This window comes from Arvicanthis niloticus, chromosome 5 (genome assembly GCF_011762505.2).
Source record: "Arvicanthis niloticus isolate mArvNil1 chromosome 5, mArvNil1.pat.X, whole genome shotgun sequence".
Classification (NCBI taxonomy): Eukaryota; Metazoa; Chordata; class Mammalia; order Rodentia; family Muridae; genus Arvicanthis; species Arvicanthis niloticus.
In genome coordinates this window covers 97930356-97947306 of record NC_047662.1, presented here as the reverse complement: position 1 = coordinate 97947306, position 16951 = coordinate 97930356, and the positions used below count along the sequence as shown (strand labels likewise).

Here is a 16951-nt window from a genome sequence, read left to right as displayed (position 1 = left end):
GCCATTTCTGGACCAAGGAGTGCTGTAGTTCAGACCTCGGCCAGCAACACCCGACGACGACGCCTTCTACTTACTGGAGGCACAAAGCTATGCCAGAAGTTCTAGGAGAGCAGGAAACAGCAGTCCACCTCCAGGGACAAGGCTTCGGCTCCTGTTACCTGCTCAAGCATGGTAAGTTCCACAGCTCATGTGCGACGTGGGTTTTGGCTTTGTGATTCACAGGTGACATGAAGGAAATGCAATGTTCTTTATCATAAGCACCGTGTTTCAGAGGGCGCGGGTGAAAAGATATACAGTGGTGAATTTAAACACAGAAATCTAACTTATAAGGCTACACTCACCAACATGTCAGACCCACTTCAAGTGGAATAGAGGACATTTTCCTTAAGTCCCACATACAAAAATAATGTGCACTCCTAATCAGAAAAAAAAAACTCACAGGGTTGAAGAAAACATTGCAAACAGTGCCTTTCTCAGTGAGTTCTGGAGACCCCTGTGCAGAGATGCCATTGGGCTGGGGCACAGCACTTGCCTAGCAGGCAGGAGACACTATGCACCAAGAAAAGAAGTAATCTTCACCAATATGTGTGTCCATCCTTCCAGAACTTTCTACACATGTATATGCAAAGATTTGTATTACCTCATTTTGTACAAATGGATGGTGAACTGGCTAGTTTTGTGTACCAAAATGACACAAGCTAGAGTCAGAGGAAAGGAAGGAGCCTCGGTTGAGGAAAAATGCCTATATAAGATCCAGCCATAGAGCATTTCATCAGTGATTGATGGACAGGGCCCAGCCCATTGTGGATGGTACCATCCCTGGGCTGGTGGTTCTGGGCAAGCCATGAGGAGCAAGCCAGTAAGCAGCACCCCTGTGTGGTGTCTCCACCTGCCCTTGCCTCCAGGAGTCCTGCCCATTTGAGTTCTTGTCCTTGCTTCCTTCAATAATGAACACCAATGTGGAAGTGTAAGTCAAATAAACCCTTTCTCCCCAACATGCTTTTTGGTCATGGCGTTTGATAGAAGATATAAAAATAGGATTTACCTTTTACTCTACAAAATTTCTAACAGTTATATAATCCCTTTCAAACCACAAAGAGTATCTTAGAAGTATGTGATAACATAAAAACTTCATTCATAAGTAACGTTTCTAGATCTCTAAGCACTTCAGAGAATCAATGTTCTAGATCAATAGCCAGCAGTCTTTCTGAAAGAACCAGTTAACAAATATTTCCAGCTTTGCAAGCCTATCTGTGCCATGTGTACTTTGTTGGGTGAGTAGTTTCCGATTATATCCTTTCCCTGACAATGTAAAGACCAATCATAGCTTCAGCCAGGAAAAGACCAGGCCTTGGAGGAGAGGGAGCACTGAGTGCCCAGTGGGTAAGGGCACTTGCTGCCAGGCTAGAGAGAGGACCTGAGCTTCACGAGCATGAAGTCGGCTCTGGGTGCTGCTCTCCTGCTAGATCTGACTCTCTGCTGCACCTCCTCTTCCACTGATGCTTGTTCTGCTCTTCCGTTGGGGGAGAGAGAAGGAGGGAATGCAGTCTAAGTGGAAAATGATATCTACTTATGTTTGTGCCCACAGATCTTGCTGCTCTCGGCCTTCTATTCTGTATTCCAGGGTGTAAAGAGTAAGAGGTTTCAGAATGCTCAGCCCTAAGTGGAATACCTGTACCACACCTGGCCCTCCCAAGGTTCATGGATCATTACAGAAGGAGTGTAAGAAATGTAGCCAGAGATGATGGACGACTATACAGGAAGATGGTGTCTTCTGGACACAGCAGAGCAACTGCACATATGAACTCACAGTGGTCTGACAGCATGCACAGAACCTGTGTGAACCCAGCTGCCAAATCCAGCAGGGAGATGGGACGGAGACACCAAATCCCCTACCTGGCCATGGAGCTATTGGCAACTCTAAGCTGCTGGGAGAGGAAGAGTTTTGTGTAAGAGTGTAGGCCCTGGTAAGTTGACCCAGTGAAAGTGTGTGTGGCCCAGTGAAAAGCCACACACCCAAAATTACTGGGGAGCGCATGAAGATGTTTTGTTTTGTTTAAAAAAAAAAAAAAAGGACTCAAAATTATTGGATAGGCAGGGGTGGACCTGGGAAGTTGGAGGAGAGATGATTATGATCAAACACACACAAAACTCTCAGAGAAACAATAAAAAGTTGTTTTTAAAAAACAAAGAGAGAGAGTGGGCTGGAGAGAAGGCTCAGTGGTTAAGAGCACTCCTTCTTGCAGAGGACCAAGGTTTGATTCCCAGCACCCACATAGCAGCTCACAAACACCTGTAACTCCAGTTCTAGGGAATGTGACTCCCTATTCTGACCTGCTCTGTGCAGGGTATGCACGTGGTGAACATATGTACACCCAGGCAAAACACTTCTATACATAATTAAAGTCTCAGAGTTCAGTTCCTAGCACCCACGCCAGGCAGTTCACAGGCTCCCTGGGTTCCTGTTCACATATGGAATAATACACACACACAAATGTACACACACTTAAAAATTATGAAAATACGGATTTTTAAGAGGTAATAATCATGCATTTTATAAGCAATATAAAGTTAAATGTTTGTTTTTCTAGTTCTAATTCTGTCACAGTTCTTGTGTTTTTGTGGTGGGCACCATGGAGCACACCTTTGACCCCAGCACTTGGGAGGCAGAGGCAGGTGCATCTCTGTGAGTCAAGGCCAGCCTGGTCTACGAAGTGGATTCCAAGTCAGCCAGAGCTACATCATGAGATCCTATCTCAAAAAGTAAAAGAAAAATAGTACAAAACATATTCAATTGATAAAGTTAATGTGACACTCTACGGCTTCCATTCCAGATACTAATTCCAACTCTATAGACATTCAATAAGTTGTAGTCATTGGATCTGGTTAATTTGGGTGATGCTCTTACTTATTTGCACGGATTTTTGTTTATTTTGGTTTTTTGAGACAGTTTCCCTGCAAAGCCCTGACTGTCCTGGAACTCACTCTATAGACCAAGCTGTTGGTATCAGACTTCCAAACCAGTGACATCACATCTAGGCGACCCCCACATCGTTGCCAAAGCAACTGCCATACATTCCCAGGATCCACCTGGCTACCTCACCTTTACCTGGGAGAGGCTATGTCACCGCCCATATAAAACAGGCAAAACCCCCTGACCTTGCTCTCCCATCTTCTTCTTCTACTCCCCCCCCCCCTTTGCCCTATCTCCTGAATAACCCACCCCCCTGGAACCGTTTGGTCTGGTGTAGTCTGTTCTAAGCTGCGCATAGACATCTAACACAGGCTGACTTCAATAAAATCTACCTGCCTCTGCCTCCTGAGTGCTAGAATTAAAGGTGTATACCACCATGCCCAACTCCAAGGTTTGTTTTTGTTTTTTGTCTTTGTTTTTGTTTTTTTACTAGTTTTTAAAATGTGGATACCACTTCTAGCCTCTACACCCACACCAACACATGTGGACATATCCACATAATATACACCCACATGAACAGAACACATAAACAAAAAGGCATCAGAATGCCAACTTCTTAGCTAGAACACTATATTCTATGTCTAGATGTTCTTTATGGAAGAAGCTGGATAAAGGCTAAAAGGGACCCCTAAGCTTTTTTTTTTTTTTTTTTTTTTTTTTTTTAAAATTCTAACGATCTTTTTGAGTTTTTTTTTTTTTTTAAGCTTTAGAACAATTGAAATTAAAATCTTGTCCCAAAACATCGTAAGTAATGTCAAAAGTAGTAAGCAGCTACAAACCAATCTGGCTTAAGAGTGGAATGTCATCAGCCACAATGACTGGACAAGTTTCCACAGGCTGTGGGGTCGTTTCCAAACCATGATCAATCAGCTCTGAGATCTGCAGCTGTGATTAGGAAACAGCGTCATGTTGACAGGTGTCTAATTTGGTTATTCCAATTGTAAATCGTCAGTTATCTCAGCCCATCTCATTAAAATCTCCCACAGGCCACACATTCTTACAATCACTTCCTACATGGCACGGACCTGTGTGGTGTTAATTAATTTATCAACCTGTAATACCCTGTCTTGTTTATGTCTACCTCCTCCACAAACCATGACTTGCTGCACAAAATGAATCTTGAGCCAGGTATGGTGGTGTATGCCTATAATCCCAGACTCAGGAGACTGAGAAGAGAATCAGAGTCTAGGGCTAGCCTGGACTACATAAAGGTCTGCCTTGAACTCTGTCCCACATCTTATTCACTTCATGTTAATCATCTAAAGTCATTGCAGCTTCTTCACAGTCACGAAGTAAGTCAGAAACAAACAAGTAATGACTTTCTTGAGGTTGGGGGAAGGGCTTTCTAACTCAAGAATATTCAAAGCCCAGAGTTTTTAGTGTGTGTGTGTGTGTGTGTGTGTGTGTGTGTGTGTGTGAAGTCCCTCAAATGCAGGGATTTAATCCATAAGGATTTCTGCAGTCACTTGGTCCTAAGACATTATAACTCAGTCTGATTTACAATAGAACAGAGAGGTCAGGCTCTTGAGTGAGGAAGGCCAGTAAAAACTGCTGAATAGATCAGATGTAACATGAAACGCCTGTCAGGGTGTTCTCTGTTACCGTGTGTGGTGGCCACCTTTAAGCACTCAGGAGGAAGGGGCAAGCCATCTCTGAGTTCGAGGCCAGCCTGGTCTAAAGAGCAAGTTCCAGGACAGCCAGAGCTACACAGAGAAACCCTGACTTGAAAACCCAGTAAAATAAAAGAGAATGTTCTTGGTACCAAGCACTGAGGGTCAAGAGTGCATTCAGGCAGCCCCATGGCTGCGAGTCTTCAGCATTGGAGCAAAGCCCAGTGAGTACTCTGATGTCACAGCTCTCAGGGAAGTTTATTAACATACATTTCCTTTGCCAGGTATGGTGGCCTGCACCTGTAATCCCAGCATTTGGGAGGCAGAGGCAGGTGGATCTCTGTGAGTTTGAGGCCAGCCTGGTCTACAAAGTAAGTTCCAGGACAGCCAAGGCTACATAGAAAAATTCTGTCTTGTAAAACAAAAAACAAAATTTCCTTCACATAAATATTTTAAACAGTGCCAATCAAACCAGTAAGATGACAAGAGCAGGTACATCCAAAGGCCAACGGAGCTCCTGAAAACACAGTGGACTCCTCAAGACCCCAGGGCCACCAAGGATTCCTCAGGGTCAGCCGCCTGAACAAGCTCCGAAGCCAGTTTAATCCTCAGAACCTCTGCAAAGCCATCACCAAACCAGCACGTGACGTGTGCTGTGTCCACAGTGAAGAAGAAAAGGCGGTCCTCACAGAGCTTCCGGCGGTACACAGACCGAGGGTCTGCTGACAGCACAGCCTCAATGGCACACTTGGCTTCCTCTGCGGAATGAAAGTATTTAAATGACGTCTGACTAGCATCTGCAATGACAAAGACAGAAGCCTGTAATTACAACCAAGCAGGTCAAACTTGAAACAATGAGCTTCAGCATGAAATGTGCTCATTCTGCGCATCACATGAAAGGAGCAGGGTCTGGAAACCTACTCACTCCAGAGACTATCACCTTCATGAAGTATTTACTGTCATTAGAGTTAATATGTACACTTCCAAAATAACAAACACTCTGTATTTTACACAGGTCTCCAAAACAGACGAGGCAAGGTGTAGTTGTTTGAATATGTTTGGCCCAGAAAGTGGCACTATATTTAGGTGTAGTTTTGGAATAGGTGTGTCACTGTGGGTGTGGGCTTTAAGACCCTCATCCTAGCTGCCTGGAAGTCAGTCTTCTGCTAGCAGCCTTCAGATGAAGATGTAGAACTCTCAGCTCCTCCTGCACCATGCCTGCCTGGATGCTGCCATGCTCCCACCTTGATGATACTGGACTGAACTTCTGAACCTGTAAGCCAGCCCCAATTAAATGTTGTCCTTGTAAGAGTTGCTTTGGTCATGGTGTCTGCTCACAGCAGTAAAGCCTAAGATAGCATCTATTTGTAAATGTAACCTGCTAACACTGCCCTTTTCTTTGCTATGTCCTGTGCTGTCATCATCTTCTGACAGTGTTTCTGTGTGTTCTGCACAGCAGTGTGCTGACCTCCTAGACCTCGAGCTTTTGTGTCTTCTTCACCCACTAGAAGACAAGCTCCATGGAGCAGGGCAGGGCTTTCTGATCCCATTCTCACTGCTGTTTCTCCCTAAGGCCAAGGCAGTGCTGGAGGAGCTTACTGAAGAACTGCACAGGAAGCATGCATGTCCCTCTTACTACAGGCATGCTGGCTGTTTACAGAAAAGTAACCAAGAGCAGTTCTCACCCTTTGGATATCTGTCATCTCCTTGGAAACCAGCTACTTGCTAGCATCCCCATTCCACCTCTCAACAACAGCAGCTTCCTTTATTCTCCATCTGCTACGGACTGGGGAAACCAGACAACACATGCTAAGGACCGGATGATAAATGGGCTCCAAAACAGGGCCCTGTGACTTTTCCGTGAGTCGGTGGGGAAAGCACTAAGGCAGGAGGGTCTTTTTTGCTGTGAGATCCAAGGGGGCCCTGACAGAATGAAACATATACCTCTTTGGCTTGATAGGAAAGCAAAATTGAGTGCATCCAAGTATAGACCAAACACAAGCCATGGTGTGACTGCTACTCAAAAAAAAAAAAAAAAAAAAAAAACAAACAAAATAACAAAACAAAAACAAACAAACAAACAAAAAAAACAGAGAAAGGCAAGCGGAGCTGCAGATGTGGCCCAATTGTTAAGAGCACTTGCTGCTCATACAAAGGATTTGAATTTGGTTTTTAGTAGCCATGTTGGGCAGCTCACATATGCCTGTAACTCCAGCTCTAAGAGATACAAAGCCTCCCCTGACCTCCACCATTATCTTCATGGGCACATACCCTCAAGTCAGATACACATGTATACACATGTTTGAAATAATAAAATAAATATTAAATGACAGATAAGGGCCAAGTCAAGGGACACCTCCTCGGGCAGCAGCCACTCTCCACAGATGCCTTCTGAGCACCTGGACTCACCACCAACTAAACAGTTGTCAATCAAAAAGTGCCAGTGCTAGTGCACCCAGAGTTTATAACCTGCTCCTTAAAACCCAGTCATCGTGACAATACTCCATATATGTGTGTGTGTGTGTGTGTGTGTGTGTGTGTGTGTGTGTGTGTTTGTGTATGCTTTTGCAAGTGTCAACCCTGCCTAGAGTCATTATAAAGACAAGCTCATCACTTGACTGGGTCTAGCTGACATGCACAGGGCCTGCCCCCTGCACAACAAGGAACACGAGCTCATCTCTCACTCACTCCCCAGAGGCCCGAGGTACCCAAGCTCACCTCCTGAACTGAGCTTCCTCAGATCCATCTCTGCATGAGGAGTAAACCGGACTCGTAAAGGGGCTACGGGGGCCTCCTTCACCCAGCTGGGGACAACACTGCAGGGCACTCTGTCAACTGTCCTGGCATGGCAGGAAGCATCCTGCTGTGTTTCTGCACTGCTCCCCCGCAGGACCAAGGCACCTTCCACTTTCCTTGGTCTGTCTGTGCCTTCTTCCAGAAAGCTCTTCAGCTCCTGTGGGCCAAGCTGAACTTCTGGCATATCCAGGCTCCCACCTCTGCTTGGTTCCAGTGCCAAATCCACTGCTCTCTCTCTGTCCTCTGGCAAAGTGTGCTGGATTTCTGACATGACTCTAGACTTCTGGGAGTTTTCTTCTGAGGTCCTATTTTCAAGGCATTTCGGTCTCTCCTTGGTGCTATGGCGAGGCTGTGCTTTCCCACACCCTGAGAGCGGCCGCTGGTCACAACTGCTGGCTGTACCATCAGACGGGGCTGCAGCCCCCGGATTATGGTGGCTGTTCTGTACACTGCAGCTCTGTGGTGAGTCGTAGTCAGCAATGTAGGGCTTTATGTCGAGCACAGGTGTGCCGTCTATCATGTCAATTCCAGACAGGTACACAGCTCCGCCTGAAGGGGACAAAGTTCCTCTTGTCTACAGTGGATGGTGATAAAGGCAAACGGAGGGTAGGATTATCCCCTAAGTCTCTCTCAAACACCTGCCTCGACCTCACTGAGCCGCCCGACTGACTGTAAACCCACATCTCCATCACCAACTACTACTCTTCAAGGCTCTCACAGAACACGTCATTTACAAACCTTCCTGGCTCTCTTTCTTCTGGTCCCACAGAGGCCCAAGTATACACACCTCCACTCAAGCCTTTTCATGCAGCATAGCAATGGCTTACTGACGCCTCTGTGCCCTGACAGTGAACAGGCCTGGGAGCACCTGTTCACCAGTCTTTGTAACATCAGTGTGTCACCAAGACCAACGTGCATTTCCTCAGTGGCAAGCAGACTTCAGGAGGCCCGACATTCCCCAATTTTCTGCTCATGCCCTCTGTAACCCCTTCTCTGAGTTCAACTTACATCTAAGCCACCAAATATGACAAAAGAGCTCTATGATGAGTCCACATAGGACTCCTCAACCCAATGACCTCTCCTGCACAGGCATGGCATGGCAGGGAAGCCCAGGTGGCAAGCAGCCATAAGATGTCCAGAAACACAAGCAGCTTTAGGACCTGAGAGTGTTTCCAGCCACTACCAGCACAAAGCTGAGATCCTCAATCCTAAATCTATGAGGAAATAAATTCTGACAAACAACCTCACAGAAGAGGAGCAGCCAAGATGAGCCCATTCTGCTGACCTCTGGAAAAATAGCAAGGTTTTAAACACATCCTCAAGGTGTTCTGTCTATAAATGGATATGCTTTGGAACATTTTCTTATACAGACCTAGAAATGTCCATAAAGACTCAAAAAAGTCATCAGGGCACAAGACCCTCTAACTAAGTACCACGGTCTCCTGCTGTCCCACTTGGATAGCTGTTGTCCACATCCTGCTACTGGTACAGAGCCTCCTATCCTGACTCTTGGAACACTGACTGAATGAGAACCAAAACACATGTGCTCACGTTGACTTTGACTCTACTTAAGAAAAACATGATTGCATGGAGACCCAGGTTTGAGTCATGCTGTGTGAGAGCCTAAAACTTTAGGAAGATGACCCTGCACTATTTAAATGATGGAAGACACAGGAGAACCCAAGAGATCCCGGGAAACTCCTACAATGTTCATGGCTCCGGCGATTATCTGTCTGTCTGCATGAACAGTATTGATTATGCTTCTCTTATTAACTGGCCTTCTAACACAGGACTGGCTAGCTCAGGACCTTTTGTGATAGGTATGAAAAGCAGCACTCTTTTCCACCCCTACACTATTCACTATTGATCACTGTTTGCCCAGTCACTTCCCTGATTTCGTCTCCCTCAACAGAAGGCTAAGTTCTATATGAGCAGGAATCTTTATCTGAGTTGATCACCGAAGCCAATGATTAAAAAAAAACAAATGCAGCGTGGTCTCTGAATCCAAATGGGCTCCAAAGGTTCATGTATTCAAATACTTAGTCCCTAGCTGGCGGGACTGTTTAGACGATTAGGAGACAGGCCTTGCGGAGAAGGTGCGTCATTGGGTGTGGGCTTTGAAATCCCAAAAGTTATCTCTCTCTGCCTCATGCATTTGCATCAAGAAGTAAATTCTCAGCTACTGCCCCAGCACCAAGCCATTACAATTATGGATTGTAATTAATCTTCTGAAACTGTAATCCCTGAATAAACATTTTATTTTATAAGTTGCCTTGGTCATAGTGTCTTATCACAGTAATAAAAAAGTGACCAAAACATGCCATTTGCATGAACAATCAGAAAATGTCCTAAAGGGCTGTTGTCTAATTTGATAAGCCACCTAGACAAATCAGGTGGATAAGCAACTAAATTTGCTGGACCCACCTAACAACCTAGCACAGTTCAGCAGAGTGCAGGGTCCAAATAGAACAAAGCAGTCCTAAAGAGCACTGAGACCCTCAGCAAAAACCCTGCAGAGTCCAAGAGGCAAGCATGTTTCTGCCCACTCTGGGAGCAAGCAATGAAGATGCAGCCTGGAATGGGCTCTCCACCCCCACCCCCACACTGTCACCTTCTGCCAAGTTCTCTGAGCTGGGGTGGAGCTCAGTGGGCAGAGTACTTTCCTACTATGCACAAAGCCTGGGGTTCAAGCCACAGCACCACGTAATCTGAATTTTGTGAGTACTCTTGTAATAACAGCACTCAGGAGGTTGAGGCACGAGGTCAGAAATTCAAGGTTGTCTTCAGCTCTATATGGATTTCAAGGTCAACCTGGACACAGAACAATAAAAAACCAAACCAAACAAACAAACAGAAGTTCTCTGAACATCTGACTAGGTTATTCAGACACACAGTTAAAACCAATCCATATTCTACTGTGCACTTCTACAGCCTGACACTGCTAAAGCCTGTACTGTATTATACATTCCAGGCCACGAACACATAGCACAGCTGATGGCCCGCACTGTAGCTCAAATGTCTCTCCCTTCAGCCTCAAGAAGTAAGGACACCTTTGTCCTGCTTTCCAGAAATGCATCAACAACTGGGCACTATGCATCACAACTGAAAACTGTACCCTTCCCCCAGCCATGAGCAGGCCTGAGAGACCTTGGTTACCACAACAGACCAAGTGATAGGATCTAGGTGTAGCTACCCACCTTAGTTGTACAGAACACAGAAGCAGAACTGCCCCTGGGCTTGCCTTGAGATATCTCCTAGATATCTGACCTAGAACGGATTATGGATTATCCCACCCATCTCAGGCTGAAACCAGGAGGGGTTTTGGGTTGGGCCTTCCCCTTTAAATTGAGAGCTGAACATTAAAGCTTGGAGCCTTGATCAGAGAACTTTGTCTTGGCTTCATCTCTTCTCATCCTCCATCCCCTTTCATTCCCAGGCCCCCTTTCAGGTGAACCCAGTTGATTCATGGCTGCAGGCAGCTACAGAAAACAGCCGGTAAATTTAATCATCTTGTATTTCCTACATCCCAAGTCTTCTACATTCCAAGAATCTTACTAATCTAATGTTTATAAAAGCTTAAAAACAGCACTGGTTTTTAGAGTGGAACAATAAACTAGGCTCTGAGCATCTTCCACAAGCCTGTCTGTAGTGTTCCCTAAGTGTTTCCAATGCTAACTCCCTCAATCATCACACATTCCTAAGTGCTGGGGGTTCTCGAAGGTGACACCCACAGTGTCCGAATGGACAGCAGGTAGCAGTGAATGCCAGCTGACTTCTCACAGAGTAAGACAAAGATGAAGCGAGAGAGTTACCTTCCACCTTCTCCAGCGTGGCCAGCGTCAGTCCTATTGCATTAGGGCGGTGAGGGCTCCGTGTGGAGAACACCCCAGTCTTTGCCCCATTCAGCCTGGGCGGCTGCACTTTTGCCTTGTAGTTCAAATGGCCATTTTTGTGAAAAACAAACAAAATCCTATTGAAAATAAACAAAAACACTTGTTTAAGAAAGGGACAAATTAGTTTTGTATAATGATTTGGGAAGAGAACATGATCTCCCACTAATTAATAGGAAGAATAGTTCTTAAGTTTATTAGTCATAAGAAAATAGGCCCTCCCTCCTTCCTTGTAGGGAGAATGCCATCTCCATATTCTTTGTACCCAGCACAATGACTGGCATACAGTAGAAACTTAACAGGCTTGTCACATGGCCAATGAACACTGCTTCTAAGTGGCTGCTGTTTGCCATGTAGTATATCAGACATTTTCATACCCATGTCGTACCATGGCAATCCTAGGAAGAAAAATTTAGCCCTCACTCTGAGGGTAAAGAAATTGAAGTTCAGAAAAGTTCAACTTGATGAGGTCTTTCTAAACAGAATATGAAAGCCAGAACCATAAGGGAAAATAGTAACCATTTTTAATTCATTAAACCATTAAATTCAGGTCTAGGAGACATTTGCTATACACAATGGGCTAGCTAATATTGACAATATGTAAGTCATCCTTACATAATTCACTAAGTAAAGAACTCAACTCAAAGGACCCAAAGCAAAGAACAAGAACGTGCAACTTACACAGGAGACATAAAATAGCTAGCATTGAGTGTCAATAATAATTAAGAAGATAAACTAAAAACAACACTGTATTTCTCTATTGGACAAAGTAAACATGGACAGAAACAGAATTCCTAATGAGAGCAAGTCATATCCAAATTTCTAAGGCTTTTTGTCTTTTAGGGAGAGTACACTGAATTCTTCAAGGGCCTACAACAAGCCCCCATGAACTTCTCTGAAAGGTCAGATGATAAATATTTTAGGATTTGAGGCCAGCCAGTCAGTTTCAACTATTCTACAACTGGAACAGAGTTTTACAGTGATAGCCACACACAATAGGTAAACCAACAGGCATGCCACAGACAATATACAGCTTCGGATCATGCCACACAGTCAGCACAGCTGTGACCTCATAAATGTACGAAAGTAAGCAATGGACCAGATTTGGTCCACAGACCAGTTTCCTGTGTCTTGTTCTAGAGACCAGCGTAATGACCCACCACGGGCAGGATCAAGGAGGTGTATGATTTAAGCTAATCAGAAGACAGCCGTCATAATTAGAAGAAGCAGTAAAGTAATTAAAACATGTTCCCTCAGTGAATCACAAGTTCCTAATGCTGTCCAAGTATGCAAACAATCAAATGCACAAATCGAATATGGGGATCCATACATAATCCATAATCATACAGATAAGTATTCAATTGCATACTTTCTCGGGGCCCAAGCTGCTACTTCTAACTAGAAAGCAACTTACCAAACATGGGAAAACTGTTCTAGGCCCATCAAGGAATGTTCAGGATTGTTAAAGATGCTCTTTCTGATCTTCAAACAGGCTCTGGAGTGGCTACAAATGGATGGCTGCCTTGGAGTACCAAGCTTGGCTGAGAAGCATGACTCCAAGTACCCTATGGGCTCAGTAAGAAGATTCCCTGTGGAAGCGGACTGGGTAAGAGTCATCACTCAAAAGGTCGAAGATGTAAGAAAGCATTTTTCCTCTTGATTTCATAGTTCTAAAATCTAGGTACAACACAACTATTAAAAACATGTTTGCCGGGCGTAGTGGCGCACGCCTTTAATCCCAGCACTTGGGAGGCAGAGACAGGCAGATTTCTGAGTTCGAGGCCAGCCTGGTCTACAGAGTAAGTTCCAGGACAGCCAGGACTACACAGAGAAACCCTGTCTCGAAAAACCAAAAAAAAAACAAAAAAAAAAAAAAAAAAAAAAAATGTTTGCTAGGCAGTGGTAGGGCACGCCTTTAATCCCAGCACTTGGGAGGCAGAGACAGGTAGATTTCTGAGTTCGAGGCCAGCCTGGTCTACAGAGTAAGTTCCAGGACAGCCAGGACTACACAGAGAAACCCTGTCTCGAAAAACCAAAAAAAACAAAAAAAAAAAAAAAAAAAAAAAAATGTTTGCTAGGCAGTGGTAGGGCACGCCTTTAATCCCAGCACTTGGGAGGCAGAGACAGGTAGATTTCTGAGTTCGAGGCCAGCCTGGTCTACAGAGTGAGTTCCAGGACAGCCAGGACTACACAGAGAAACCCTGTCTCAAAAACAAACAAACAAACAAACAAACAAACAAACAAAAAATACCCAAAGTCCTGCTATGTAACTCAGGCCAGCCTCAAACTTATAAACCTCCAGCATCAGCCCCACCCCTAGCTTCTGGGATCACAATTGTGCACCAGCATAGCCAACTCAATTTTTACTTACAGTTATAAAAATTTATAAATTATATTAATACAGTGTTTTGACTGTATAAGATAGAAATCATAATTTATAATTATTTTTATGTTCTTTGAAGAGACACTCCAGATCTCTATTTTATTTAATTTGCATTAAATCTATCCTATATCTTATTAGTTCAACAGTACACTCTAGCACTATCTCTCACACATGCTTCCTTACTTTTCGCTTATACAAACTCTTATTACTTTACTGTCGGGATATGTCACTCCTATTTTAAACTTGGGAGACAGAGGCAGGCAGATCTCTTGAGTCTGAGAATAGCCTAGTCTAAAAAGTAAGTACAGGACAGCTAGGGCTTCAAAACCCTGTCTCCAGGGTAGGAGTGGGGAGACAAGGATACTCTTATACAGAGAAAAAAAAAATTATATACAGCATGTATGTAAGTTAAAGCGTAATACACCTGCCAGTTACGCCAGAGACCTCGGTGCCACTACTTGCATCTCTGCAGACTGCTTCCAGGAGCTGCAATCTGATCTTTTAATCATCATTACTTCCTTCCAGAATGTGATCTTATCATATGTACTTTCGAGACTAAACAATACTTCATTTACTTTGATTGAATTCTATAAAAGCAGACACCCACACTGCAAATTATCTACATAAACTGTCTTTCTCTCTCCATCTATATTGTATGTGCTTCTGACAACTTTCAAATTTCCTCCAAGAATATTTACAATTACTGCTGTTTAATTTTTGTTCGTTGGGGGGGGGGGGGTTGTTGTTTTTACATCTTCCTCCATGCTCTTGTGGAAGAGGATTAAAGACGAAGAAACAGGGGCCAGATGACAGACGGCATCAGTCACACACATCCTATCTCCCTGTAACTCCCTAAGGAAAAAGACCACAGTTACGTTCTACACGTGGCCAACCCAGCTACTGTACAGAGACTATGTATGCCCAGACCACACCCCGTGTACCAAGACCCTAATACGTCACTCTCGTTGGCCTTGGCATGTCACGTGGTCACCTGCCCACGTGACCCTCACTTTGGCGGCAAGGACAAGCACGCACGTCAGGTAGTTCGCGTTCTTCTCGGCAGGGAAGCCAGCTGCCTAGCTTAGGGTGCGGCGCCGCCTGTTTCCTAAAAGTTACCTGTCTCCAGGGCCGGCTGAGCGCACCCACATGGGTGCGCTGTAGCACACGGACCCTGCTTCTCCAAGCCGCGCATGGTTACAGGCCGCTGAATCGTCCGCGCGCCCAGCGCTGATTTCCGCTTCCGCTTCCGTACTTTAGACTTTGGCGCCTGCGCAGTTGTCGCTAGGTGCCGGGTCTTGGAGAAGGCGCTCAATGGCGGCCTAGCTGCCGCGTGGAGTGTTGGTACCCGGACGCTGTGCGCCCCACCATTCACCTATCATGCGGCGATGGTGGTCTCGCGACAGCCTGCACCGTGCCCTCCGGAGGTGGGACATGTGGATAAAGATGTACACGCAAAGATACCCTTGAGTGGCCTCGGTGACAAAAATACCCATGAGTTTAATGGGAAAGGATGTGACTATGATCACATAGCAAAAGAACTGGAGTTTGGAGCGTTTTTTTTTTTTTTTTTTTTTTTTAATTTATTGTGTGCGTGGGAGCATGTCGAGGTTAGATGACAAAATGCAGGAGCCGGTTCTCTGCTTTCACCCCGTGGCTCCCAAGGATCAAATTCAGATCGTGTTAGCCGGTTCCTTTACCTGCTGAGCCGTCTAGCGGCCCAAGAACTTGAGGCTAAATGTTTAAAATTCTCCTTGGCCGTGGGCATACGGGTTATATTTATCCCTCTGCTCCACTTTTTAAGTAACTATTTGTCGGAAAAGGCCAAGTAAATCAAGAGTGGTCGATGTTACAACCAGGCTAGGCTAGGCGTTAATGGCAACGTTTCTTGTGCTCCAAACTGAAATGAGAGTAAAAAGCCAGTTCATTGGAAAGATAGGCACCAGCAAGAGTCGTATTTTAATCTCATTCAGTATCCAGTTGTCCTTCCCTGCTCCAATTGCCTGCTCTTTCGTCACTTGTAAGATTCGTTCACCCAAATTCTTTGCATATATAATTATGTTTGGGGATTTCAAAATCTTGTTGGTTTAGAAGGAAGAGAGGGAGAAATCCACCTCTCATTACCTGTAATAGGAAATACTAAAAATATGCGAGTCCGCGGATTAACGGCTTAACCGTGAAAAGCTGTTTCCAAGTGTTTGTTATCACTGACTAAACAAGTCACTAGTAGGAAATGCCAGTATTTGGAGACAGGTTTTTGAGAGAAAGTTGTGAATTTTTTAAAAAGTTAAAACTGATATTATGTCGTCTGTCAGGAGTTTGTTTATGATTTTTTTTTCCTCTTTTTCTTGTAGAAGATACTGTTGTTGTCTAGATGGAGAAACAAGTTTGAGTGCCTTTGGGCAACACGTACACGCTGTAAAAAAAAAAAAAAAAAAAGGCTGAATAAACTGCAGTTGCCACTAGTCGGCGCTGTTAATAAGCCAGTCAAAACTGAAAAGTGAAAGGTGCATGTCTTCCGGAAAGACCTGCTAGTCACTTGATAATCAACCAGCAGTGTATAGTTACCAACTGTGCCAACTACTGAGACTCAAAAAAAGTAGACTTGGAGATACTAGACCTAAAAATGTGTCTTTAAGAATAACCTAAAGGGGTGGGCAGTGGTGGCGCACACCTTTAAACCCAGCACTTGGGAGACAGAGGCAGGCGGATTTCTGAGTTCGAGGCCAGCCTGGTCTACAGAGTTCCAGGACAGCTAGGGCTATACAGAGAAACCCTGTCTCGAAAACAAAAAAACAAAACAAACAAACAAAAAAAGAGAATAACCTAACGGGAGCTGATTCAGCAGTTCAAAGCACCAGCAGCGTTTCCAAAGGATCCAGGTTTGATTTTCACATCCATGTGGCAGCTCACAACTTGTAGTACCTCCACTTCCGGGGGATCTGATGCCCTCTTCTGGCCTCCACAGGCACCTACACAACACATTTAAAAGCTGGGCCTGGCAGCTCAAGCTTTACTCCCAGCACTGGGGAGGCAGAGGCAGGCTGATCTCTGAGTTGGAGGTGAGCCAGAGCCACAAACACACAATATTTTTAAAAGTCTTCAGATGTAGCTCAGGCATGCCCAGACCCCTTCCTGCCACAAGAAGAGGGCAGCACAAAGCGGAGGTAAAGTGGATTCTTGGAGGTTCTAATCCATTACCTCAAAGCTCTAAACCAACAAGAAACAGGAACAACTTGATTCCCTCTGGTGTCTGGATATGAATAGTAAGAAAGTAATGAATTCATAGGGAACTGTAGAA

General features: G+C 44.8%; 1 protein-coding gene across 7 annotated transcripts; it reads right to left on the bottom strand.

The window, feature by feature from the left end:
- Positions 1-4823: 4823 nt before the first annotated feature.
- Trmo (tRNA methyltransferase O) lies at positions 4824-14892 on the bottom strand. Of its 7 annotated transcripts, none has more exons than XM_034504146.2 (5): positions 14770-14892; positions 12685-12872; positions 11193-11350; positions 7303-7929; positions 4824-5381 (listed from the first exon to the last, which is right to left on the bottom strand). In XM_034504146.2, exons 2-5 carry the CDS (start codon positions 12711-12713, stop codon positions 5122-5124), a joined length of 1074 nt encoding a protein of 357 aa, XP_034360037.1. In that variant the 5' UTR covers positions 12714-12872; positions 14770-14892; the 3' UTR covers positions 4824-5121. The 7 variants fall into 7 exon arrangements, with proteins under 7 accessions (XP_034360037.1, XP_034360036.1, XP_076791130.1 ...); XM_034504145.2 differs by having other exon boundaries at positions 12685-12859; positions 14770-14885; XM_076935015.1 differs by having other exon boundaries at positions 4824-5342; positions 12685-12859; positions 14770-14885.
- Positions 14893-16951: the final 2059 nt, after the last annotated feature.